The 26714-nt window shown below is 43.5% G+C and overlaps 1 protein-coding gene across 1 annotated transcript in view; it reads right to left on the reverse strand.

The window, feature by feature from the left end:
• Positions 1-26714, reverse strand: part of LOC123935787 (protein WWC3-like) — a 227969-nt gene that overhangs the window by 32819 nt on the left and 168436 nt on the right. The window contains exons 10-18 of the mRNA XM_045996595.1: positions 19542-20196; positions 15482-15602; positions 14633-14707; positions 13754-13840; positions 11723-11915; positions 10365-10532; positions 9851-10002; positions 8401-8566; positions 674-838 (exon numbers count right to left, since the gene is read on the reverse strand). Coding sequence (XP_045852551.1) covers positions 674-838; positions 8401-8566; positions 9851-10002; positions 10365-10532; positions 11723-11915; positions 13754-13840; positions 14633-14707; positions 15482-15602; positions 19542-20196 — 1782 coding nt within the window. The remainder of the gene's footprint in view (positions 1-673; positions 839-8400; positions 8567-9850; positions 10003-10364; positions 10533-11722; positions 11916-13753; positions 13841-14632; positions 14708-15481; positions 15603-19541; positions 20197-26714) is intronic.

The raw sequence follows: 26714 nt of genomic DNA on the forward strand, positions 1-26714 counted from the left end.
CAAGCTCCAACATGTGGTCCTATCTTCAAGGACCATGGTGGGTTCTCAACATCAGAATCACCAGGGTCCTCCCCAACCCACACCGTGAAGCACCATGAATCCAGGGGGTGGGACCTGGGCATCAGCATTTTGTAAGGCCCCCACCTCCCCCTCCACAGCACTGACATGACTTCACTGCAGGGTGCAGCCCTGACTGAGAACCATTGCTGTCTCCTGCCATCTCCTCAAAGTGAAAATTTAGTGCTGAGGGATCAGAAACCGGCCTCCATATCTGGAGTCTCCAGGGCTTCTATCTGCCCTGGGACCCCACTAAGCTACACTTCAGGAATTCCAACCACTCAGTGGCCTGACTTCGCAATCTCAAACCAATTCAGGATATGTCCTGTTCTAACCTGTTACTCCTTAGACCAAAGAGAAACAGTTTGTCCATGAGTTGGTACACACAGAAACTGAAAATTTATGGAGAAATGTATTAGAATCTTGAAAAAATCTAGTTAGATATGTAAGGGTGAGGGGGAGATGGTGCCACCATACTGGCTGCAGGCCCACACATATGTGGTACTCATTTATGAGAACACATGTCTTTTCACATAAATAGTAAAACATAAAACACACACAAAAAAGGAGAGGGACAATGTTCCAGACAGGTGGTGGCAAAGGAATATCAACTTACTCTGCAAACATACTGGCTTCGTGCTCCAGGGGAGAAAGTATGTGAACGGACAACTGGGCTACTCCGAACACAATGTGACCCACAGGCTCTGCGGCTGGACTTCTCCTTTGGAAGACTCAGTATTTCCTCTGGGAAGACATCTTCTGTGCTGGTTCCCTTGTCGACCTGTATATTAGTTAATTTACTTTTTCTATTAACAGAAGCAGTAAATTAGCATAGTCACCAAATTATTATCTCCTTGCCACCTACACTTTGAGGTCCTTAACGGCATTTTACATTTAACGAGTCTAAAACTGAATTTCTGATACTCTATTCCCAAATTTCCATTTATTCACGCAAAAAAATCTCAGCTATCATCCTGAACTCCTCTCTTTCTGTCACACTACATACCTAGCTAAAGAGATTCCTGGTGGCTCAATATTCAAAATTAGTGTGTTTTGACACTTGTCACCAACTCTTCATTCAAATCAGCATCATCTAACCAGATTAGAATTAGTGCAATAGGTACCTTACTAATCTACTTGATTCTATGCCTACCTCTGTCTTCAACTTTGCCATCATGGAAATCCTGGTAAAAATGAAGTCAGATCATGTCACCCTTGAGTTCAAAATTACCAACCAGTTTCCTACCCCTTTTGGAAAAAAAGTGGGCCTACGTATTCTGGTGCCTTTACTTACAGTGCCCTCAGCTATCACACTGCTCTTGCTCCTCCTGCCAAGCCATGCTAACTTCCTTATGATTCTCTTACCATACTGGGTCTTCCATCTCAGTCTTTGGGCATATTCTCTTCCATCTGCCTAAATATTACAGAAGTCTCTTATACTTCCTTTTATACAGACTCTATTCAAAATTCAATTTCTTAGTTATGCCTTCAATATGACCATGTAAAAACCTCAAGCTTGCTTACTTTTGATATTACTTTTCATTAGCTCCTCTGACAACTAAAACAATTTTAAAAAGGGAAGTAATCTCAGCAAAATGGTGAACCAGGAAGCTCTATGTTCTCATCTCTGTAAGGTCACAACAGGAAACCGCAAAGAAAACTTACAAGACTTACGCAAATCACTCGAGTTCTTCAGAAAAATGAATAGCAATCAAGAATAATATTCAAATCATAGGAAATATCATTATATGGTTTACATCTATTGACCTACCCTCTCCCAGGGACAACACACAGAGAAGACTGCAGCATAGTCCCCAGTTGCCTCCCTTGCACTGGAGGAAGTAGAGTGATCTCATTTGAACATTTTAACATTAATCCTTCCTAAACAATTGATCTCTATTTTACCTAAAGTGCTATGAAATGATGGAGGGGCAGGATGGTGGAGAAATAGGAAACCCTGTTTCAACTGGTCCCCTGAAGTGAGATAAAAATCTACCAGAGCACTCTAAACACCCAGGAAATCAGCCTGAGATGTATGATTATACACTTTTGGATCTCTGTGGTGCAGAAGACATCAGTGGAGAGCTAAAGTGGAGTGGGAATGCTCAGACTGATATCAGAGGATTAAAAGAAGGGGGAGCGAGCCATCAAAAGTGACTCATTGGAAAGGAATACCTCAATACAAAAGAGCCTTGTGGTTAGGGACCAGCATTAACTTGGAGTCTGGTTAAAAGCACTCAAAAAGAGCAAAAGATCCTAAGGGGCAACTGGTGGAATCAGTTGGTCACAGGCACAGGTTTAAGCTCACTGTCCCAGGATGGTCACTGTTGGTGACCACCCATGCCAGAAAAGCATGGCAGGGGCCCTGGTCCATGGTTCTTGAGCCCGCGGCTTTGCACTGCTTGCACCACCACTTGGCTGGCCACACTCCAACCTATGTCTGGGAGAGCCCAGTGTGAGTGCCAGCTGGCAGTCTCTAGGACTGAACCCTTCTGCCATCTGCAACTGCCACCAGGTCTGAGCCACCTGGCATGGGCGTGGTCTCCAGATAGCAGTCCCCACAATGACAGCCACTCAGGTTCAGGCTCACCCAGACCACTACTGATTGCAGTATTAGTGGCATGGGGGTATACAGACAACCAGGGCCTCCAGCAACCACTGAGATGGTGGCTGGGGGTGGTGCGCACTGCCTGTGGGAGGTTGCGGTGTTCTACAGAGTTTGCAGGGAGGGAGCCTGTGTGTTCTGGACCACCCAGAGGGGAGCAGACTGAGGCTTCTCTCTGAGGTGGAGGTCCCAGTGCAGACTGTTTACTTTGCTCTGACCCTCTCGAAAGATGCAAAAAGCCACCAAAGAACAAAAACCTCCATCAGAATGATCTGCGTGGCTCAGTGGGTTAAATCCTCTGCCTTCGGCTCAGGTCATGATCCCAGGATTCTGGGATCAAGCCCCGCTTCAGGGTCTCTGCTCAGCAGGGAGCCTGCTTCCTCCTCTCTCTCTGCCTGCCTCTCTGCCTATTTGTGATCTCTGTCTGTCAAATAAATAAATAAAATCTTTTAAAAAATATAAAAAGAAATTGTTACCAACAGCTATATGCAAATAAGTTAAGTAACCTAGAAGAAATGGATACATTCCTGGAAAACTACAAACTTCCAAAATTGAACCAGGAAGAAATTGACAACCAGAATAGACCAGTATCTAGTAACAAGATTGAAGCAGTAATCGAAAATCTCCAAAAAACAAGAACCCAGTATCTGATAGATTCCCTGAGGAATTCTACCAAACACTCAAAGAAGAAATAACACCAATTCTCCCGAAGCTGTTTCAAAATATAGAAGCAGAAGGAAAACTTCCAGACTCTTTCCATGAGGCCAGCATTACCTTGATCCTCAAACCAGGCAAAGACATCATCAAAATGGAGAATTTCAGACTAATATCCCTGATGAATATGGATGCCAAGATTCTCAACAAGATCCTAGCAAACAGGATCCACCAGCACATTAAAAAGATTATCCACCATGACCAGGTGGGATTTATCGCTGGGATGAAAGTATGGTTCAATATTCACAAATCAATCAATGTGATAGGACAAATCAATAAGAGAAGAGAGAAGAACCACATGGTTCTCTCAATTGATGCAGAAAAAGCATGTAACAAATACAGCATCCTTTCCTGATTAAAACTCTTCAAAATATAGAGACAGAGGTAATAGTCCTCAACTTCATAAAAGCTATCTATGAAAAACCCACAGTGAATATCATTCTCAGTGGGGAAAAGGCGACTGTCTTCCCCTTGAGATCAGGAACACGAGAAGGATGCCCACTCCCGCCACCATTGCTGAACATAGTACTAGAAGTCCTAGCCTCGGCAATCAGACAACTAAAAGAAAAAAAAAAGGGCACCTGAATTGGCAAAGGAGTCAAACTCTCAGTCTTTGCAGATGATATAATAATTTATGTGGAAAACCCAAAGGACTCCACCCCTAAACTACTAGAACTCATACAGGAATTCAGTAAAGTGTTGGGATATAAAATCAATGCATGGAAATTAGTTGCATTTCCATACACCAACAAGACAGAAAAAGAGAAATTAGGAAGTCAATCCCACTTACAATTGCACCCAAAACCATTAGATACCTAGGAATAAATGTAACGAAGAGGCAAAGAATGAATATTCAGGAAACTATAGAACACTCATGAAAGAAAGTGAGGAAAATGCAAAGAATGGAAAAACATCCCATGCTCAGGGATTGGAAGAACGAATATAGTTTTAATGTCTATGCTACCTAGAGCAATCTACACATTCAATGCCATCACCATCAAAAGTATCTTCAACATTTTTCACAGAGCTGGCTTAAAATTTATATGGAACTAGAAGAGACCCCAAATAGCCAAAGGAATGTCAAAAAAGAAAACCAAAGCTGGAAGCATCAAAATCACAGACTTCAAGAGTATGACAAAGCTGTGAACATCAAGACAGTATGGTATTGGCACAAAAACATACACATTGAAAAATGGGATATAGAAAAAAGAACACAGAAATGGACCCTCAACTCTATGGTCCACCAGTCTTCGACAAAGCAGAAGAGAATGTCCAATGGGAAAAAAGAGAGTCTCTTCAACAAATGGTGTTGGGAAAAATGGACAGCTACGTGCGGAAGAATGAAACTTGACCATTGTCTTACAAACATAACCCAAAATAGATGAAAGACCTAAATGTGAGACAGGAATCCACCAACATCCTAGAGGAGAATACAAGCAGCACCTTCTTTGGCCTCAGCCTCAGTATCTTCTTGATAAACACATCTCCAAAGGCAAGAGAAACAAAAGCAAAAATGAACTATTGAGAGTTCATCAAGAAAAAGGGTTTTGTACAGGAAAAGAAACAGCCAACAAAATTAAAAGTCAGGGGGCACCTGGGTGGCTCAGTGTGTTAAAGCCTCTGCCTTCAGCTCAGGTCATGATCTCAGGGTCCTGGGATCGAGCCCTGCATCGGGCTCTCTGCTCAGCAAGGAGCCTGCTTCCTCCTTTCTCTCTACTTGCCTCTCTGCCTACTTGTGATCTCTATCTGTCAAATAAATAAATAAGATCTTTAAAAAAAAATTAAAAGTCAGCCTACGGAATGGCAGATGATATTCACAAATGACATAACAGATAAAGGGCTAATATTGAAGACCATAAAGAATTTATCAAACTCAACACCCCCCAAAAAAAAAAATCTAGTCAAGAAATAGAAAATATGAAAAGAAATTTCTCCACAGAAGAGAAACAAATGGCCCACAGCTACATGAAAAAAATGCTGAATATCACTTAGCACCAGGGAAATCAAATCAAGGTGACAGTGAGATCCCACTCACACCAACTGGAATGGCTAAAATGAATAAGACACAAAACAACAAATAATGGCAAGGATTTAGAGAAAGGGGAATCCTGTTACACTGTTGGTGGGAATGCAAGCTGGTGTGGCCACTTTGGAAAGCAGTGTGGAGGTTTCCAAAAAGTTAGAAGAGCCAACCTATGATGCAGCAATTGTACTACTGGGTAATAATACAAAGACACAGGGGCGCCTGGGTGGCTCAGTGGGTTAAAGCCTCTGCCTTCGGCTCAGGTCATGATCCCAGGGTCCTGGGATCAAGCCTCGTATCAGGCTTTCTGTTCCCCGGAGAACCTGCTTCCTCCTCTTTCTCTGCCTCTCTGCCTAGTTGTGATTTCTCTCTGTCAAATAAATAAAATATTTTTTAAAAAAATTAAAAAATACAAAGATATAAACGTAGTGATCCAAAGGGGCAGGTACACCCCAATGTTTACAGCAGCAATGTCTCCAATAGCCAAACTATGGAAAGAGCCCAGATGTCTAACAACAGAAGAATGGATATAGAAGAATGGTGTGCATACATACATACATACACACACACACACACACACACACACACACACACAATGGAATGTTACTCAGTTATCAAAAAAATGAAATGTTGCTATTTGGTACAACATGGGTGGAACAAGAGGGTATTATCCTAAGTGAAATCAGTCAGTCAGTCAGAGAAAGACAAATACCATAGGATTCATTCATATGTGGAATTTAAGAAACAACACAGATAAATAAGATAAAGACAAAGATGGAGGCAAATCCATTTGCGACGACGTGGGTGGAACTAGAGGGCATCATGCTTAGTGAAATAAGTCAATCGGAGAAAGACAACTATCATATGATCTCCCTGATATGAGGACATGGAGATGCAACATGGGGGGTTAGGGGGATAGGAGAAGAATAAATGAAACAAGATGGGATTGGGAGGGAGACAAACCATAAATGACTCTTAATCTCACAAAACAAACTGGGGGTTGCTGGGGGAAGGTGGGGTTGGGAGAGGGGGAGGGGGTTATGGACATTGGGTAGGGTATGTGCTATGGTGAGTGCTGTGAAGTGTGTAAACCTGGCGATTCACAGACCTGTACCCCTGGGGATAAAAATACATTATATGTTTATAAAAAAAAAAAAAAAGAAAGAAAGAAAAAATTGGAAGGGGAGGCGAACCATAAGAGACTATGGACTCTGAAAAACAACCTGAGGGCTTTGAAGGGGTGGAAGTGGGAGGTTGGGGGAACCAGGTGGTGGGTAATAGGGAAGGCACATATTGCATGGAGCACTGGGTGTTGTGCAAAAACAATGAATACTGTTACGCTGAAAAAAAATAAATAAATTTATTTAAAAAAAACACATTGCAAAAATTTAAAAAAAAGATGGAGGTAAATCACAAAAGACTCTAACTGTAGGAAACAAATTGAGGATTGCTAGAGGGAAGGCAGGATGGTGATGGGCATTAATGAGGGGTCATGATGAAAGGAGCACTAGATGTTACATAGAAGTGATGAATCACTGAACTCTATCTCTGAAACTAATAATACACTACATGTTAACTAAACTGAATTTAAAAGAAGAAAAGAAAGGGCAGAAGATATGAAGAGACATTTTTCCAAAGACATCTGGATGGCCAAAAGACAAAAGACGAGATGTTCAACATCACTTATCATCATGGAAATGCAAATCAAAACCATGACGAGATACCACATCACACTTGTCAGAATGGCTGAAATTAACAACACAGGAAACAAGTGTTGGTGAGTATACAGAAAAGGAAACCGTCTTACAGCATTGGTGGGAATGCAAACAGTTACAGTCACTCTACAAAACAGAATGGAGGGTCCTCCAAATAGTTCTAAAAATAGAACTATCATACAATCCAGCAATTACATTTATAGGTATTTAGTGAATGGAGAGAAAATACTGTTTCAAAGGGACACCTGCACCCTGATGCTTATAGCAGGATTGTGAATAATAGCCAAACTATGGAAAGAGCCCAAGTGCTCACCAATAGATGAATAAGATGTGAAATTCTTGCCATCTGTAATGCCATGGATGGAGTCAGAGTGTATTAGTCTGGGCAAAATACATCAGAGAAAGAGAAACATCATATGATTTCACTCATGTGGAATTTTAGAAATAAAACAGCAAAGCAAAGTTTAAAAAAAAGAAAGATTAAGGGAAATGAGAAACATCCTTCTTTCATTACATATATATTTTTTACGTGTAACTTTTTGTGTATAACGTGTCCAATTGATGTACAATTGATCAGTGGCAGTCATTTTAGAGTTATAGCTAGACAAAAGTAAATTCAAAATGGATGAAAGACGTCAATGTAAGACATGAAACTATCAAAACCCTTGAGGGGACCATAGGCAGTAATTTCTTGGACACTGGCTGTTAAGAATATCTTTCTGGGGGCATCTGGGTGGCTCAGTGGATTAGGCCACTGCCTTCGACTCAGGTCATGATCTCAGGGTTCTGGGATCGAGCCCCGCATCCGGCTCTCTGCTCCGCAGGGAGCCTGCTTCCTCCTCTCTCCCTGCCTGCCTCTCTGCTTACTTGTGATCTCTGTCAAATAAATAAATAAAATCTTAAAAAAAAATCTTTAAAAGAATATCTTTCTGGATATGTCTCGTAAATCAAGAGAAATAAAAGCAAAAACAAACTCCTAGGACTACTACTCTCCCTCGGCTCTCTGCGAAATGCCCCCTTGAGTACAGCCCTTGATCCAGCAGGTCCCTCTCGCACCACACCATCCCCACAGCCACTGTCACAGGGAGAGTCTGCAGGTAAGCCATGGCGTTCTACTCTCACATTGGAGCCTGGCAGCATCAGCTCATCCATCTCCTCCACCCATCCGCTCCCATTCCACGTTGGGGGATGGCGGGGGAGGCCCATACATACCCTCCTTCCATGCCCAGGGCTGGGTGGCAAAACATCAGGGGGATCCCAGAAGTCCCCTGAGCCTTTCCACTTACCTTCAGAGGTGGGGGCTGAAGTTTCTCGGGGCTGTACGGGTCGGCCTGGCCAGCAAATGCCTGTCCGTGGAGGGGGTCGCCGGCCACGCAGCAGGGCTCGGGGTGCGGGGGGCTGGTGTGCGCACAGCTGCCGCAGCCGCTGTGCACCGAGTCGGCCTGCCAGCTCCTGCGGGCGGACGTTGCAGAAGCCCCCGTGTGGGTCAAGGTGGCCTTCTTCCCCTTCCTCTTTTCTTCCCCAACTGCCTCCGTCCGCCCTGCCCTCTGTTCTTTACCAGGACTTCTCCCGTGAATTTTACTAGTGTGGGGCGAGTGGAACCTATGGTAACAGATCTCTAGGATTTCCTGTTTGTTTTGCATTTTGTGGATCTTTCCCTTCCTCCCCATCCCATACCTAAAACATTCTGTGTAACCACCGTTGAATTTGGTAAAAACCCCTCGCCAGAACGGACGTATCACAAAAACAAAAGATGCTGTTTCTTACAGAACTGGGGAAACAGCACATCACGGGACCGGGTGTCCTGCCGCGGACGCACCCAGCAAGACCTACGCGCTGTCGGTGGTCGCACACAGGGACTCTTCCCATCAGGTCAAAGGGCTGTTTTCTAGGGGCCACGACGCGACGAGGCCTTTCAGTAAGAGGGCCTCTGTGTCTCTAGCACCCAAGGTCAGCACCCTGAGCCCTCGCTCCCGGCCTTCCCCACCCCCACCTGGCTTCCCGCCAGCCACTGAATACCACGCTCTAGCCCTCGGCCATGCACTTTCAGTGCCTGCAGTAAATTCAGGCAAAGCCACTCAGAAGCAGCAGGAAGCTTTGGGACGCTCTTCGTGGAAGTAAAGCAGTACCAACGTGCCTCCAGAATGGATCGGACAGAAGTAAATGAAGAGTACATGACTTTAGGTGAGATGTCCAGAACAGGCCAATCCATGCAGATAACAGGTGATGGGCAGTACTTAGGGCCAGGGTAGCAGCTATTATGAGGATGAGGTTTCTTTCTGATGTGATGAAATTGCCCAAATTGAATTGTCCTAAAGGTGGTATAATTCTGTGACTCTACCAAAGACCACTGACCCTAATGTAGGAAGATCAGACCTCCAAAAGCCATTTCAAAACAACTTAAAGGGACCTTATATCAATCCTGGCAGAGCCGAATTGCTGGTAGTCACTACTACAATTCCAGAACCATTCCACAATAGTTTGAAAAGATGAAAAGTCTGCATGGAGAGCTAGGGAACAGAGATAAAGGTACTGCTTCCTCTGGAGCAGCAGGAAACTCCCTGTGAGCATCCAGACTTTTAGGTGGCACCAAGTGTGTCCAGCACATTATACAGAGGTGCAGAAGAGAAAGCCAAATTCCTCTGCCAGGGCACAACTTCCTAGCACTGGGCCCTCTGGGTCCCAAAAAGTATTCTTCATATTCCAGATGTGCAGAAGAGGTGTGACTTGCCCTACCTCTCAGACACAGCCTCAGCCAGCTCCTCCTTCTGCCCCATCTCAAGGATCTCGTCCTCTGAGCCCTCCAGCTTCACCCGCTCTTCAGCTAGCTCGTGCTCCACGGCCTGCAGCTGGGCTGTGGTTCTGGCCAGCAGTGCTGTCACCGCATCCTGCAGGGGGTAGGAGGGGGGCAGTACAACGTCAGTGCCTGAGCCCTGGCTGGCTGCCCTCCTCAACTCTTCAGGAACAAGGAGCACCCGCTGCGCCAACGGGATAGGCCCGGGCCACCCCGTGCAGCTCTGAGGGCTCAAGTTTTAAAACCACCAATGCATCACCCCTATCACTAGCTCATCTACATTAAAGCCGTGGTCGTGAATGGCCATACACACCAAAACCTCCCATTCCTGTGCCTTCCCTTGAACCTGCCTCTTGGGCACTGATGTGCTCCCACGCTAAGCACGCAGAGATGCTTGTGAGAGACAAAGCCCCTGTGACGGTGGGTGCCAACAGTGCGAGAAGTGGGCACACGTACCGTCTTCCCAGCGGTGGCAGCTTGTGTGGGGTCCCCCGCAGCACCCCCCGGTTGCTTGCTCTCCCTCGCCCTGGGCAACCCACAGCTGCTGAACACCTGCACTGCGTACCAGTGCAGCTGCATTTTGCTGGACCCGTCATAGTCGGCCAGGTTGATCTGAGCAATGCCCTGCACAGGTGTTTAAAAAAAAGCAGAACGATTTCACCGTAACAACCAAGGGCAATCTCATAAAACATCAGGGTTGCCCTTTGATTGTAACCTTGTAACCAGAAAGGCAGAATGTGTCATTGCTCTCCAAAGGACTGCAGTAAAATAAAGTGGTAACAGAGAATATCCTTTAGGAAGGCTCCCGGACCACTGCTTCAGCTCCATGGGGAGGTACCGGGAGGTGGATGGGGGCAGAGAGTGGACAACCTGGGGGAGGGGAGGTCAGGCTCAGAATCTGCCCACTGATGAGCTACAGAATCACTTGGAGATTTCTGAAACAAGAGAGGGCTGGCTGAACTCCACCATCTAATTCTACTACCGATGTGTGAGACCAAGGAGAGAAATTCCAACCTCACAAAGAAACCATCCTGGCTGCAAGGTCATGGCCCCCGACAGAGCATGGTTGGGGTACTGAACATAAGCTGCTCATACTCTTAGTTCAAGGAGGACTAGGTAAAACCTAGAGTAGCCAGTATATATGAATGTCAAATAAAGAACACATTTTTTTTTAAAGTGTAAGTCTGTCTCAAATATTGCATAGGCCATTCTCATAGTAAAAAATGATCTATAGTTTATTGAAATTCAAATTTAACTGTTAATCCTACATTTGCCAAATATGCCAACTGTACTGTTTTCTCAACTGAAAATGGGAATAAATATAGAAGTTTTACAAGTATTAGCTGATATAATATATTTAAAGTACAATGCACTTGGCAAGATAAATGTTTTTATCATCCATTTCTGTTCTTCCACCTACAAAAATCACTTAATGGCAATTAAGTGATCTTTGTAGTAAAGTAAGTAAATCTTAATAAAATAAGTAATCACTTAATGACAATTTGTGAGCAATACACCACAGTAAAAAGAAGGAGGGGAGAAAGACAGGGAAAGAAATGAAGGGACAGAGATAGAGAAAAATGATAGAGACAGGTACAAAGACAAGGAATACAGACAAAAGAGAGAAAAAAAGAAAAGAAGGAAGAAAGCAAAAGATTGGTGTGAAAAGAAAAAAATAAATGACAATAAAAGGCAGAAAGACTAGAAGAGAGGGGGTGGGACACAGATTAAGACAGACTGAACAGAAAGAAAGGAAGAAGAGAGCACTAAAGATCAGAAAATGAAGGGAGCATGGGGAATAGGGAAAGACGTACCAGCAGCTCCTCCTGCAGCCGCTGGTTCACTGCGCATACGTACAGCTGGAGTGACTTCAACGTCAACATGCTTGAATGCACAGGGATGCTGAAAATTTCATTAAATACCAGGGGAGCCTGAAATTCCAGAGCCTTAGAGCAGTAAGTGTTTGGGGTGCCAGAGTCGATGGGTGGCAGATAGACTTGGATGTGTCTGGAACCAGAGAGGGAAGAAAAAACAGAGACGCAGCACTTCCTGACAGATCTGTGTGATAAAATACACGAACTTCGTGTATGTGTATTCACATTCCCCCGTTCGGATGCCCAAGGGCAGAATTTTAAAGTCTTTTGGAAAAGGTCCTTTTCTCAACTAAGAGTAAGCCCAAAGAACTGACATGCCCCCAGAGACCGGGGGAGAAACGCTCACGAAGGGAAAGGCTTACAAGTCAGGAGCTACGACTTTGGTAGGAGTCAAACAGAGATCCTGCTTTCGCCAGCTTTTTGGTAAGCCACCTGCACTGATCTCTCCACAGCCTCCTGGCTCCCTCTTCAAGCTCCGTGTGCCTGGCCTCCAAGACCACTCACACCAGCCCGAGCTTCCCGCCCTGTCCACCCCCAGCACGAACAAATGAGAAGCGCAAATACCAGCTGCAAAGTACACCATGAGGGTGATCAAAATCCCAGGGTGAGCCTAAGGCCACTGACAACCGCTTTGAAGACAAGCTTTAAAAACTCCTGGAAGGGCCTGCACCCTTAGGCTCAAGAAGACCAAGAGACCCCCACCAAGTGAGGGGTCCTGCCGCGCAGCATCCCGGGCCATGGGGCTCCCAGAGGTCACATCTTCCAATGGCAACAACACATATTTCCTTCTTCACTCAGAGAAGAACCCCAGGTCCTGGCCAGAAGCCTTTCCTTCACTTTGCAGCATCACAGAGGGCGTTAACACATGACCCACCCTAAGGGCAGGATGGACATTTTTTTTTTATTTTACTTTTTTTTAAATTTTTTATTTATTTCTTATTTTTTTTATAAACATATAATGTATTTTTATCCCCAGGGGTACAGGTCTGTGAATCGCCAGGTTTACACACTTCACAGCACTCACCATAGCACATACCCTCCCCAATGTCCATAACTCCCTCCCCTTCTCCTAAACCCCCCTCCCCCCAGCAACCCTCAGTTTGTTTTGGGAGATTAAGAGTCACTTATGGTTTGTCTCCCTCCCAATCCCATCTTGTTTCATTTATTCTTCTCCTATCCCCCTAACCCCCCATGTTGCTTCTCCATGTCCTCATATCAGGGAGATCATATGATAGTTGTCTTTCTCTGATTGACTTATTTCACTAAGCATGATACCCTCTAGTTCCATCCACATCGTCGCAAATGGCAAGATTTCATTGCTTTTGATGGCTGCATAGTATTCCATTGTGTATATATACCACATCTTCTTTATCCATTCATCTGTTGATGGACATCTAGGTTCTTTCCATAGTTTGGCTATTGTGGACATTGCTGCTTTAAACATTTAGGTGCATGTGCCCCTTTGGATCAGTACGTTTGTATCTTTAGGGTAAATACCCAGTAGTGCAATTGCGGGTCACAGGGTAGTTCTATTTTCAACATTTTGAGGAACCTCCGTGCTGTTTTCCAGAGTGGTTGCACCAGCTTGCATTCCCACCAACAGTGGAGGAGGGTTCCCCTTTCTCCGCATCCTCGCCAGCATCTGTCATTCAGGATGGACATTTTAAACCAAGATGCTGCTACTTAGCATCACAGCCGCACATTACCAGTCTGACTCCATGAACTTCGTCTGCATCAAATAAGAACTACTCTTTTTAAAACTTATATCCCTTTCTATTTCAGACATTGCCTGGTATCTTATTAGGAATAAACTTTGGAATTCAGGTTCCAAATGGTCTTTTCCCTCCCCAAACCGCTGAGGAGAACAGGTGAGTGAGCAGGACTGTGTGAAGACTGCCCAGTAGCTGCTATCCCTGGTTGGAGCTATTCGCCAGGTCCCAAAACCAAAATACTGCCAACAAGCCATCTTACATTTTGCAGTCTTCCTTCATGACCAGTTTAGCAAAATTCTTTAATTGAAACAAGTTCACAAGAAGACATCCGCTAACACTGTCAAACCTAGGAAATGAAACAGAATCTTATAGGCTGCACATTCCCCATACTGAAAACCTCCTGGTGACTCACGTACAGCAGCCACCCTCTGCTGAGGATGTCTTTAACCCTCATGTGCCCAGGACATGTGAAATGTCTGGAGACATTCTGACGACCCTGACTGGGTGATGACTGGTGATGACTGACTGCAGATGGAGGTTATGTGTTATTGGCCCCTATGGAGTGGGGAACAGGAATGCTCCTCAACATCCTACAGCACACAGGCCAGCCCCCACAGCACAGAATGACCCAGTCCCACATAGGAATGGTGCCATCAAAAAGGAACCTTGATTAGAACAGTAAGTATGGGCAAAACAAAGTCGTGAGGGACACTACAGATTACTGTGATTAGAACTAGAAAAGCTCGTGTTGCAGACCACCAGGTTTCTCACTCTGGTCACAAGAGAAGAGCCTCCCACTCTGTACTGCAACAGATAAGAAACTCCAGGCAGAATGTGTGATCACTTCTCCAAGCATCCCGTGCCCCCAGATTACAGCCCCATGAACCTGGTCTCATGAGGGGACAACTCCCTGCCACAACACTCAGTGTTGGAGGATGGCCATGGAGCCACTCCAGCCTAACCATCTTTCCCATCACCTCTATCCCCTCTCCGGAGCCAATGAAGCAGGCCAGGCCAGGAGCACCAGCCAAACAGCGGGGTCCCCGCATCCATCGTAGCCTGGAAGTGTGGGTCACCGGATGGGCGCCACTCTACTCATCACTTTTAAGAGCAACAGGGAAGAATGTCCTGTACTCACAAGAATCCCATGTGGATCTGGGGCCCTTCGTTCCCACAGGCGTCTCCGGGTACAGACTTGTCAGCATCTTCACTCCTGAACAAAGCGGAGGGTCCCTGGCATTACCACCCAGGGCACAGGTGACCGCGGGCTCACGAGAAGCTCTCTGATGCTCCGGGCGCTTCTTACCGCCAGGGGCTTTCTTATACTGTGACTTCAATGGCCTCTGATTGTGACTGAAAGGACACAGGCCCACAACATACCTCCATGGGGACCTGCCTACAAAGTGCTGTTGTCTTTGAGCAAACTAGCTTGGGTACCGCTCCAAACCACGGGCGCTACTCGGGGCAAACTTCCGAACTAACTCTTACACCATCTGTGACAAGTGAAATGTGTGACGGACACCAGGAAGGAAACAATGACGGCAAACGTGTCAAATCAAAACAAAGCCCAGAATCCAAAGAGGTGTTCTGCCCTTACAAAGGGATTCCTCTAGCTTACGAAAGAGAAGAAGGAGAGAAAACATTCATTTCTAACGAATGCCATTTCTAGAAGGGCAGGTCTCTCTTGTCCACTGGCTCTCCTTTTCCAGCTAGCAGGGGCTTGGGCCTCCAGCTGACCAGGGCCAGACAGGAGGAAGTCATGCTCGAGCCACGGAAGGAGGGCCATCCTCCAGCTGCCACACAGAAGCCAGAGGACTTTTCTTGGTGGGTTGCTAAGGCCCAACTACCGAAGTGGAGAGAAGCCCGGAGGAGATGCCGGCATTGGAGACACACGTTTGCGACACTACACAAGTCCCCGTACGCGTACGTCTTGTGCCTGACAGTAACACGGTGGGAAGTCTGCTGAGGAAGAAGATCAGCTTCTAACCTTTTGTTCGGAGGCTCAAATACTCCGCTATCGCTCGCTAGCGAATAATCCGACAGGCACACGGACACTTGGCGCGCTCTCCTCTCCAGCCTCCTGGCACTGTCTTCTCGAAGAGTCACTGCTATAAACAAAAGACATACCTGGGGTCAGGAGGTGACAACAAGGGGGGGCCAGGGACCATACCAAGAAATGAACACTCTATGTTAGGGCACATACAGACTTACTAAGTATTCCAAAGATATGCCATTCTATACACAGACATCATATACATATGTGTATATATTTGCTGTTTAAATTTGCTGCACTCATTTGTTTTATTACAAGAGTGTGCAAGCGGGGAAGAGCAGAAGGAAAGAAAGAAAATCTTACTCAGGCTCCATGCTGTGTGCAGAGCCTGACGCAGGACTCAACCTCATAACCCAAAGATCATGACCTGAGCTGAAATCAACACTCGGAGGCTAACTGTCTGAGCTAAACATGCACCTTGCTGCACTCAATTTTTTTAGATACTGAAAACTGAAGTATGCTTCTGTTTCTTTAAAAGCTATAAGCTGTTTGGAAAAATATTTGGAATCATAAAGCTCTTTTCAGGAGCACCTGGGTGGCTCAGTGGGTTAAAGCCTCTGCTTTCAGCTCAGGTCATGATCCCAGGGTCCTGGGATAGAGCCCCCAAAGGGGTTCTCTGCTCAGCAGGGAGCCTGCTTCCTCCTCTCTCTCTGCCTGCCTCTCTGCCTACTTGTGATCTCTGTCTGTCAAATAAATAAATAAAATCTTAATAAATAAATAAATAAAGCTCTTTTCACCTCCTTAATGAGCACACAGAACATAAGATGATGCTGGGAAGCCCCTTCCCACTCTTAGAAGTCCTATCTGAAAGCCCCAGAAAGAAATGTTACCCCAGGGGCACCTAGATGGCTCAGTGGGTTAAGCTTCTGCCTTTGGCTCAGGTCATGATCCCAGGGTCCAGGGATCGAGCCCCGCATCGGGCTCTCTGCTCTGCAGGGAGCCTGCTTCCTTCTCTCCTCTGCCTGCTGCTCTGCCTACTTGTGATCTCTCTCTCTGTCAAATAAATAAATAAAATCTTAAAAAAAGGAAGAAGAAGAGTAAGAAATGTTACCACAAATTACAACAGCAATTGCACTCGATGCATCACAAAGAAAGTACCTATGGGACTCACATGCTTTGGTTTCTAACTGCAGTATTTTTCCCCAGTAGACCTGGAGCCAGAATTGCTTATTCATGGTTAGGATATTATTTACAGGCTAGTTTATAAAGATAAACACTGAAACTTTTCCTCTCAGTAATTCAGCTATTGTTTCTATAATATTCTATATTTTTATTATGTAATAAAGGAAAAAATAGAAGGAAAGGAAAGGAAAATAATCTTCCTATATGATAAATGTGAAGATGTACATACATTTTATAGAGAGGCATGCTTAACTAAAAGGACTGAAATATTAAGCTCAAAAATGACCATCACTGATAATATGATAGCTCTTGTCAAAAATGCTCATCTCTCTGCTATCTTGTGTTTTTTATTATATTAGCTCTATAAATTGCAAAGGTGGACATCTCTGCAACCCTTAAGCAAGGGAAATGGCTGTCTCCCAAGCAGTGTTGGTCTTCTTGATGTCTCAGTTTCTTTCTGTCTTTGAAGATAGCAAAAGTCAGAGATCTTGCAAAATAAATGTTTGGGACATTTCTTACTACATTGACATTGCTTCCCATGATTAGTCTTGTCACTTTGAAGGTTGAAAGGGTTTTGCTGGGATCTGTCCCTGTGCTCTTCCCTCCTGAGGATACTGCCCATTTTGTCAGTTATGTGATATTACTTTGTTTCATTGTGCTGTTTCCTTAAAGTAACATAAGGTCATATCCTAAAGTAATATTGAAGCTATGCTGTAGTATCAGGGCTGGGAATGAAAATTATGAGCAGTTTCGTTTGCTGGGGATACGTGCAGCAAACCGGGGAGTCTGTAATTCAGAGCCTGGGATTTGGGATCCCTTTCTGTGGCAAGGGTGATGAGCAGTGCTTCAGGAATCTGATGTATACATTGGGAGTTGGTATCTCTGGCTACCCCAAAATGGGGCTAACTTCTGTCCTTGACTGGGAAGGAATTGCTAGTATCTTAGGGTCAGCACTGCAGACCTTTGGAAGGTCAACTTTTGCCTGCAGTTGATCCTCAGACCAGAGGCTATACAGGACCAAAAGTGTTGTCTGCTGTTCAACATGTTTGGATTTAATCAGTGTGAATAATAATTTGACTGAAAACACTGCTTGACGTAAAAGGAAGAAAATACAATGAGAATCACATTATAAGCAAATTTGCCAGCTGGAATATTAAAATAATAAAAGCCAGTAAAGTCTGGAAAAAATAGAGAAATAAATACATCAAGCTTTTATAAAAATATTAACCAACTCTAGTGCTATACACATTTTTGCAAAATAATAATAATAATATTTTGGAGAAAACTACTGACTTTGAGCATCATAAATGAGATGTAGCATAACACAAACAGTACTAAGATCCTTGGAAAGTTTATGAAGCTACAGTGACTCTAGGGTCTAGTTTCCTATGGGCATCTAAGAAAGTGGGAAGTCACCTTGTGTGCATACCTGAAGCTGGTTACCCAATCCACTTCTCTGTGAGCACCCTCCACCATTCATTCACTGAATTAATTGTTGTTGAGTTTATAAGAATCCAAGTTAAAGGATATCCTCATGTAAGTTTCCACTAAGGGAAATCTTAGCATAGGCAAGTAAGTCCATTTTACCAAGTTTGAACTATTACAAAATCAACCAACTAGTAGGAAGGAAAAATAAGTCAGGGTTAGAAATTAAAACAGCTCTCCACTTTCCATCCTCTCTTTCACCTGGCTCAAAGAGGCCCTAACTTTTTTGTTGATTTCCTGAATAATCAGATTAAAATTCCTGTATGTCAACCTTTGGAGGAAAGCTGGCATGGGGAACAAAAGAAAGAAAAAAAAAAAAAAAACTTAGGCAATGAATGAAAATGGAAAAGCGAATCTTTGTTTTCAAAAAAAAGTGTATGAAATTTTCATGTACATATGAATCACAGAAACCCCGTAACCACAGATATTGGAGTTCTATATGAGGAAAATCTGGGAACATGGAGAGGTAACATAATAATGGAGATGCGAAATAACCAAGGAAACACCTCAGAACATAACTGGCATCCAATTAAATATATGAGTATTAACAGGGACGGCTATGGTATACACAAGTCATATAAGAATGGTGGTGAATTTAAAGGACCACAGAGATTAACTCTGGGGCACCTGGGTGACTCAGTTGGTTACGTGTCTGGCTCAGCTCAAGTCATGATCTCAGGGTCCTGGGACCAAGCCCCGCATCGAGCTCCCTGATCAATGGAGAGCCTGCTTCTCCCTCTCCCTCTGACTGATGTTCTACCTACTCATGCTCTTATCTCTCTGTCCAAGAAATAAAATCTTTAAAAAAAAAAAAAAAAAAGATCAAATCTGCTGAACAGCAATGAAGCAGAGATGTGTTCTTTGTCTTTGACACACAATTGATAGTTAATTGGACAGGGATTTGAAGATCACCAGACAAAGTAATTTGACATAAATTAACTAATGTTTACTGTCACATCATTTTAAAACTACACTGCTGTGGGATATTGTATTTGATAGAATTAAGTCCCTGAAAATCCTAAGGAGAAAGGATAAAGAAATGAAACCAAGGGAACAAAATTACAACAAAGGAAGTTGTAATTTCTGGTGGGTTACAAGCACTGTGCGTGTGATTCTTTTTTTTTTTTTTAACAAGTAAGCACACCCTGAAGACCACTTTGAAAGACTACTCTGCCAGTTTTAATTATCTTTAACAAAAGGCACTAAGCAAGCCTGCAGATGCAGAAACATTCACAATAGTACTGTGTAAACTAAACAAGGTTTGAGCCTTCCTAGTTGTATCCACAGTCTTAAATTTAAAGTACACAACTGCACACGATTTCGTCCCCAAACCCGAAACCCCCGTTTCCCCAGCACGAGAAAACCCACAGCACTCCTCAGTACTCACTGGCAGCCGTGGGAGTCACGGTTGCTTGGGGTCCTCGCTCGCGAGGTCCTTCCCCATCCCCGGGGAATGCGTGCGGCTGAAGGGAGGCCGTGCCCTGCAAGTCTTCATCCCCCAAAGCAGAGGCCTGGGCCCGCAGTCTGTCGAGGGTGCCCAGGGCAGGCACCTCGAAACCGTCAGCCAGCTGGGCCAAGGGCGAGTCGCGTGAGGCCGGGAGGAAGGGCGTGTCCAAGGGCGAGCTCGGAGGAGACAAAGAGGACAGGGAGGAGCGGGAGGACAGGGAGGCCAAGGACTGTGGCGTGTCCAGGGAGCGCCTCTGCTTGTGGAAGTCCGAGGGCACCGGGGGGTCTAAAAAGGGGGCGTCTCGTCCCAGGGAGTCGAAGGGAGTGAGATAGAAGCGCAGAAGCTGGCCACACTCGGCGTCGGGTTTCTGGTACCGTGGGAGGCCGTAGATGTCGGTGAAGCTGACGGAGCTCAAGGACCCGCGGCTGGAGGCCAGTGAGCCCCGGCTGGAGGCCAGGGACCCGCGACTGCTCCCTGAAGACACAGTCGGGGTGCTGGCAGACAGGCTGCAACGAGAAATAACCTCTATTATAATAACTTTGTGTGGTGACAGATGGTAACTACATAATATAATGAATAGAATTATCAAATCACCATGTTTGTCACCTGAAATGAATATAACATTGTGTCAACTATACTAAAAATAAGTAAAACAAAATAAAATAAATTAAATATCTGCAAAGTAGAAAAAAGGTTAAAAAAAAAAAAAAAGGAAAGAAAAGTAGCCTGAACACCTGTGCTTAAGGCCTATTATACTTCACTGAAAACCCGAGCATCTGGTCTCTTCCAAGGGAAACAAAATCCTGTCTTAACAATTCATTAACTGAATATATCATGAACCACCTATGATAATTTACAAGGTACCTCCTTTTTTTTTTTTAAAGATTTTATTTATTTATTTGATAGAGAGAAATCACAAGAGAGGCAGGCAGAGAGAGAGGAAGGGAAGCAGGCTCTCCGCTGAGCAGAGAGCCCGATGCGGGACTCGATCCCAGGACCCCGAGATCATGACCTGAGCCGAAGGCAGCGGCTTAACCCACTGAGCCACCCAGGCGCCCTACAAGGTACCTCCTTAATATTTCCTTTTTTCCTCTGTATTTTAAGGACATCTGATAAATAAGCTTAAAGACCAGGAATTGACTTGCTTTTCTTAATGTGACTAATTCTTCTGATAATCTCTAAGAACACATTTGATGATTTCTGGGTGACAATTTTTGAATTCTCTGATGAATACACAAAGTGTAGAAAATACACTTAAAAATGTTACCATTATTTTCTCCATCATTTTACTTTCACATTTCTCCATTCTCTCGAAGGAGGGACAATAAAGGTTTTCTCTTTACTTATTTCAAATTGTAAAACTGTTTCTCATGGAACCTGAACCTACTCTTATTTTCCTTTAGTTAATTCTGTAATCATCATTTAACATTAATATTACCTATAAAAATATCTGAATTTGTTAATACTATCGTTAGAGTACAAGATGCTCTAAATTTCAGTAAGAGAGTCTAATAATTTGGACATAAAAGGAAACTACAAGGAATTTGGTCAATCTACAATCCACAGCAAATTCTTTGTTTTGTTTTGTTTTAGGAAACCACCCCAAAGTGGGGCTTGAGCTCAAAACCCCAGGAGCAAGAGTTGCATGCAGAATAATTTCTCCTTGAAATGAGGAAATTCAGGATGAATTCAGGATGAATGCCTGGAGCCATTCTGCTAGATATCTGGATCTCCTTCACCTTGTCAGGGCACGGTGATTTCAACTAAGCAATGTACCTATAAAACACACAGAGACTTCTTTGTAAATTGCTTTTATATTAGGCAGTCACTCCTTTAAGTATGAACTGCACCTAAGAATTGCTTGTAACCAAATCTAATACAGCAAAGGTGATGGAATGTCACATCACAAATTAGATTCCCAAAATACTGGCTTCACTCTGAGATATTCTTTGACACTATTATTTCCTTTTGCTGTAAATTTTGAGGACATTGGTCAGAACATACACTCCTACAAGATCATAAGTGAAGAATAAAAATCCTGTGAGTTCATTTAGAAATGAATTTTCTACACTCAAGTCTCACATAGCAACTATAAGATAAGGAATGTTTATTGTTTTAAGCTGCTAAACTCTGGGGTATTTTGTTATATCACATAAGTAATACAACTTTCAACTATTTTTAAAATGTTTAAGAATATACCTATTATAGAAAAGACTAACTTCAAACAATGTGATTAGTCTTTGTAACTAGGATTTAAAACCCCATTTAATCTCATTATACTTAGCAGTTTTTTATCAACTGTGCGTTCTTTCTTAAGAAAATAGCTGATTGGGGGGAGTCAAGATGGCGGGGAAGGAGGAAGGGGCACCATTTTAACCTGTACCCAAAAGTGAGCTGATTACCTACCAAAGAACTCCGACCACCCATGAAATCAGCCTGAGATCAGAATTATACACGTCTGGATCTCTACAGGAGCAGAAGACGTCAGAGGCAGGTAAAGCAGACTGGGAGCGTCGGACTGATATCCGAAGATAAACAAAAGGGGAGGGAGCCACCAGAGGTGACCCATTGGAAAGTAATACCCCAACACGAGAGTGCCCTGCATCTGGGGACCAGCATTAACTTGGAGTCTGGTTGAAAGCACTCAAAAAACAAAGAGCAAAGGATCGCGGGGGGGTACAGTGGGAACCTGGGCGGCTAGGGTCAGGGACCTAAGTCCCTGGACCCAGGACCACCTCCCCTGGCGCTGAGCCAGAGAGAGTGCGGCGGAGAAATCAGGTCTCCGTCCCTGAGCCGCCAGTGTGCCTGAACGCCAGCACGCCCAAACGCCAGCTCGCCTGAGAACGAGTGGGGTCTGGATCCCGTGAGGGGATGGGAGCCTGGCCAGACGGCAATCCCAAAATGCACGCGTCCCATACCCTCCCTTGGGATAGGTGCTCATAGGCGCTAGCCTGGAGCTCTGGCAGCCGGAAAAAACAGACATTCCCAGCCGGGGACAGCGGGAAAATCTCAGTGTGCGATCTCTGCTCGGAACCTCTCTGGTGGTCTGGAGCTGCCCAGACAGCCACTGCTGCCCTGGTTTTGGGTACAACAAGGAGCTCCTGCATCCCCAGGGACAGTGACTCAGAACCGACTCTGCCAGCAGCTTTTCCAAAATATTCTGGGGCTTCTCTCTGAGAGGGAGGTTGGGGTGCAGTTTGCTCTCCTCTAAACCTCCAAAAACCATCAAAAGCTGTCAAGGCGAGAGAAAGCAGATGAAAGAACATAAAAACCCCCAGAGAACAAAAGGCTGAAAAAAAAAAAAAAAAACAGTTTCCTCAGAGCTCACCCCCTTGAGGGGAGCGGGAGGACCTAAATCAGGGAACATCATTGTCTGAAAACCCACGTGGCAGGCCCCTCCCCCAGAAAACCAACCAGGAAGGAAGAAAAAAAAAAAAAAAAAAAAAGACTACAAGAGAACAACCACCACTACTTCATAAATACAACTTTTATTTTTAACTCTTTACCAATATTCTGCTTCTTTTTTTTTATACATACAGATAATTTTTTAACCTAGTTACCACCACACTGAGATGTCCAGTACATCAAATTCTTTAATAACCTTCTAACCTGAACTTTTTGATACATACACCCGTGTTTTTCTTTTGCTTTTCTATTTTTTAATTCTTTTTTAATTTTAACTTAGTTTAGTCTAGTTTATTCTTTTTTAATTTTTATTTTCTACTATACATATAGAGTTAAACTTCAAGGGAATCCCCTTTCCCCAATCAATGCTACCCCTATAGGCAAACCAGTTTCTAACCCCCTGTAACTTAGGAAAGTTGAGTCCCTTAACAAAAACATCAAGATACATTCAGGAAGAATCAAAATAACCTTCCTCACCCACACTGAGAATTTATAACCACTCTCCCAATTTTTCCTTCTGTCAGTGTTTCTCTGAATTTGTGTTTGTCCTGATAATATATAAACCTTATACTTGGGGTTCTTTCTGATGAGGTTCTTCCCTTTTTTTTTGCTTATATATATATTTTTTTCTCTTGTCATATACTTTTATCAGTCTTTTTGTTTGTCTGTTTTTGTTTGTATACTTCATAAATCTTACCTTGTGGCCCATTTGGGCTGAGCCTTCTCTTTTATCTTCCCTTTTTTTTTTATCTCTCTCTCTCTCTCTCTTTTCTTTTTCCTTTTTTCTTTTCCATTTTTTTTCTTTCTTCTTCTCTATTTCTTTTTCTTTTCTTTTTTCTCTCATTTGGGTGGGGATTCCTGATTGCACAGAAGCGTTCCAGGGTGCACATTGACTGCACCACAATCGATAAGTCCAGCTGCATCTGTTCAGTCATCTCTTACCAAAATGACTAGAAGGAGGAATACCCAACAGAAGAAAAATACAGAGGATGGGCCTTCTGCAACAGAGCTAATGGCTATCGACATAGACAATATGTCAGAAAAGGAATTCAGACTAACAATTATCCAGGCAATAGCTAGGTTGGAGAAAGCCATGGATGACCAAACAGAATTGATTAGGGCAGAACTGAAAGCCACCAGGGCTGATGTTCACAATGTTAGGGCAGAACTGAAAGCCACCAGGGATGATGTTCAAAATGCTCTCAATGAGTTCCGATCTAATCTAAATTCTCTAAAAGCTAGGGCAACTGAAAAAGAAGATAGAATTAGTGATCTGGAGGACAAACAGATAGAGAGAAAGGATCAGGAGGAAGCCTGGAACAAACAGCTCAGAAGCCACGAAAACAGAATCAGGGAAATAAATGATGCCATGAAATGTTCCAACATCAGAATTATTGGAATCCCTGAAGGGGAGGAAAAAGAAAGAAGTCTAGAAGATATAGTGGAAGAAGTTGTCTATGAAAATTTTCCCAATCTCACGAATGGAAACAACGTTCATGTACTAGAGGCACAGAGATTTCCTCCCAAGATTTTAGATTCTCGAAAGTCCTCACAACACCTGATAATTAAAATGAGGAACTATGTTTCATGACAAACCCTCTTAAAAGCAGCTAGGACAAAGAAGCTCCTTACATACAGAGGAAAGCCCATTAGAATAACGTCAGACCTTTCCACAGAGACCTGGCAAGCCAGGAAGGGCTGGCAAAATATATTCAGAGTACTAAATGAGAAGAACACACAGCCAAGAATACTCTATCCAGCAAGACTGACATTTAAAATGGATGGAGAGATAAAGAGTTTCCAAGACCGGCAAGGCTTAAAAGACTATGCAACCACCAAGCCGACACTGAAGGAAATATTAAGGGGGGTCCTATAAGAGAGAAAAAATCCTAAGAATATCATTGAAGAAATATAGGAACAATCTACAGACAGAAAGTCTTCAAAGGCAACACGATGTCACAACAACCTATCTCTCAATAATCACTCTCAATGTGAATGGCCTAAATGCGCCCATAAAACGACACAGGGTTGCAGATTGGATAAAACGACAGGACCCATCCATATGTTGTCTACAAGAGACCCATTTTGAACCTAAGGATACACCCAGACTGAAAGTGAAGGGATGGAGAAGCATCTTTCATGCCAATGAGCCTCAAAAGAAGGCCGGGGTAGCGATTCTCATATCAGATAAATTAGATTTTAAACTAAAGACTGTAGTCAGAGATACAGAAGGACACTACATAATTCTTAAAGGGACTATCCGCCAATATGATCTAACAATTGTGAATATCTATGCCCCCAATATGGGAGCACCAATTACATAAGAAAACTATTAATCAAGATAAAGAGTCATATTGATATGAATACAATAATAGTAGGAGATCTTAATACGCCTCTCTCAGAAATAGACAGATCATCAAAGCAGAAAGTAAATAAAGAAAATAAACAAAGAAATAAATAAAGAAATTGAATGAAACATTGGACCAGATGGACCTCATAGACATATACAGAATATTCCACCCTAAAACAACAGAATACTCATTCTTCGCAAGTGCACATGGAACCCTCTCCAGAATAGACCACATACTGGGTCACAAAGCAGGACTCAACCGATACCAAAAGACTGACATTATTCCCTGCATATTCTCAGATCACAATGCTTTGAAACTGGAGCTCAATCACAAGGAAAAGTTCAGAAGGAACTCAAACACCTGGAAGCTAAAGACCACCTTGCTTAAGAATGCTTGGATCAACCAGGAGCTCAAAGATGAACTTAAACAATTCATGGAAACCAATGAGAATGAAGACACTTCGGTCCAAAACCTATGGGATACTGCAAAGGCGGTTCTAAGGGGGAAATACATAGCCATCCAAGCCTCGCTCAAAAAAATTGAAAAATCCAGAATACAACAGCTGTCTCTACACCTTAAAGAACTGGAGAATCAACAACAAATCAAACCAACTCCACATGCAAGAAGGGAAATAAGATTAGAGCAGAGATCAATGAGGTAGAAACGAGAGATACAGTAGAACGTATCAATGAAACTAGAAGCTGGTTTTTTGAAGGAATCAATAAGATCAATAAACCACTGGCCACACTAATCCAAAAGAAAAGAAAGAAAGCCCAAATTAATAAAATTATGAATGAAAAGGGAGAGATCACAACTAACACCAAGGAAATAGAAACAATCATAAGAAATTATTACCAACAGTTATATGCCAATAAGCTAAGCAACCTAGATAAAATGGATGCATTCCTGGAAAACTACAAACTCCCAAAATTGAACCAGGAAGAAATTGACAACCTGAATAGACCGATACCTAGTAACGAGATTGAAGCAGTGATCAAAAATCTCCGAAAAAACAAGAGCCCTGGACCTGACGGATTCCCTGGGGAATTCTACCAAACTTTCAAAGAAGAAATAACACCAATTCTCCTGAAGCTGTTCCAAAAAAATTGAAGCAGAAGGAAAACTTCCAGACTCTTTTTATGAAGCCAGCATTACCCTGATCCCCAAACCAGGAAAAGACCCTACCAAAAAGGAGAATTTCAGACCAATATCACTGAAGAATATGGATGCAAAGATTCTCAACAAGATCCTAGCAAACAGGATCCAGCAGCACATTCAAAAGATTATCCACCATGACCAGGTAGGATTCATCCCTGGGTTGCAAAGTTGGTTCAACATTCGCAAATCAATCAATGTG

The sequence above is a fragment of the Meles meles genome, chromosome Y (genome assembly GCF_922984935.1).
Source record: "Meles meles chromosome Y, mMelMel3.1 paternal haplotype, whole genome shotgun sequence".
Lineage (NCBI taxonomy): Eukaryota > Metazoa > Chordata > Mammalia > Carnivora > Mustelidae > Meles > Meles meles.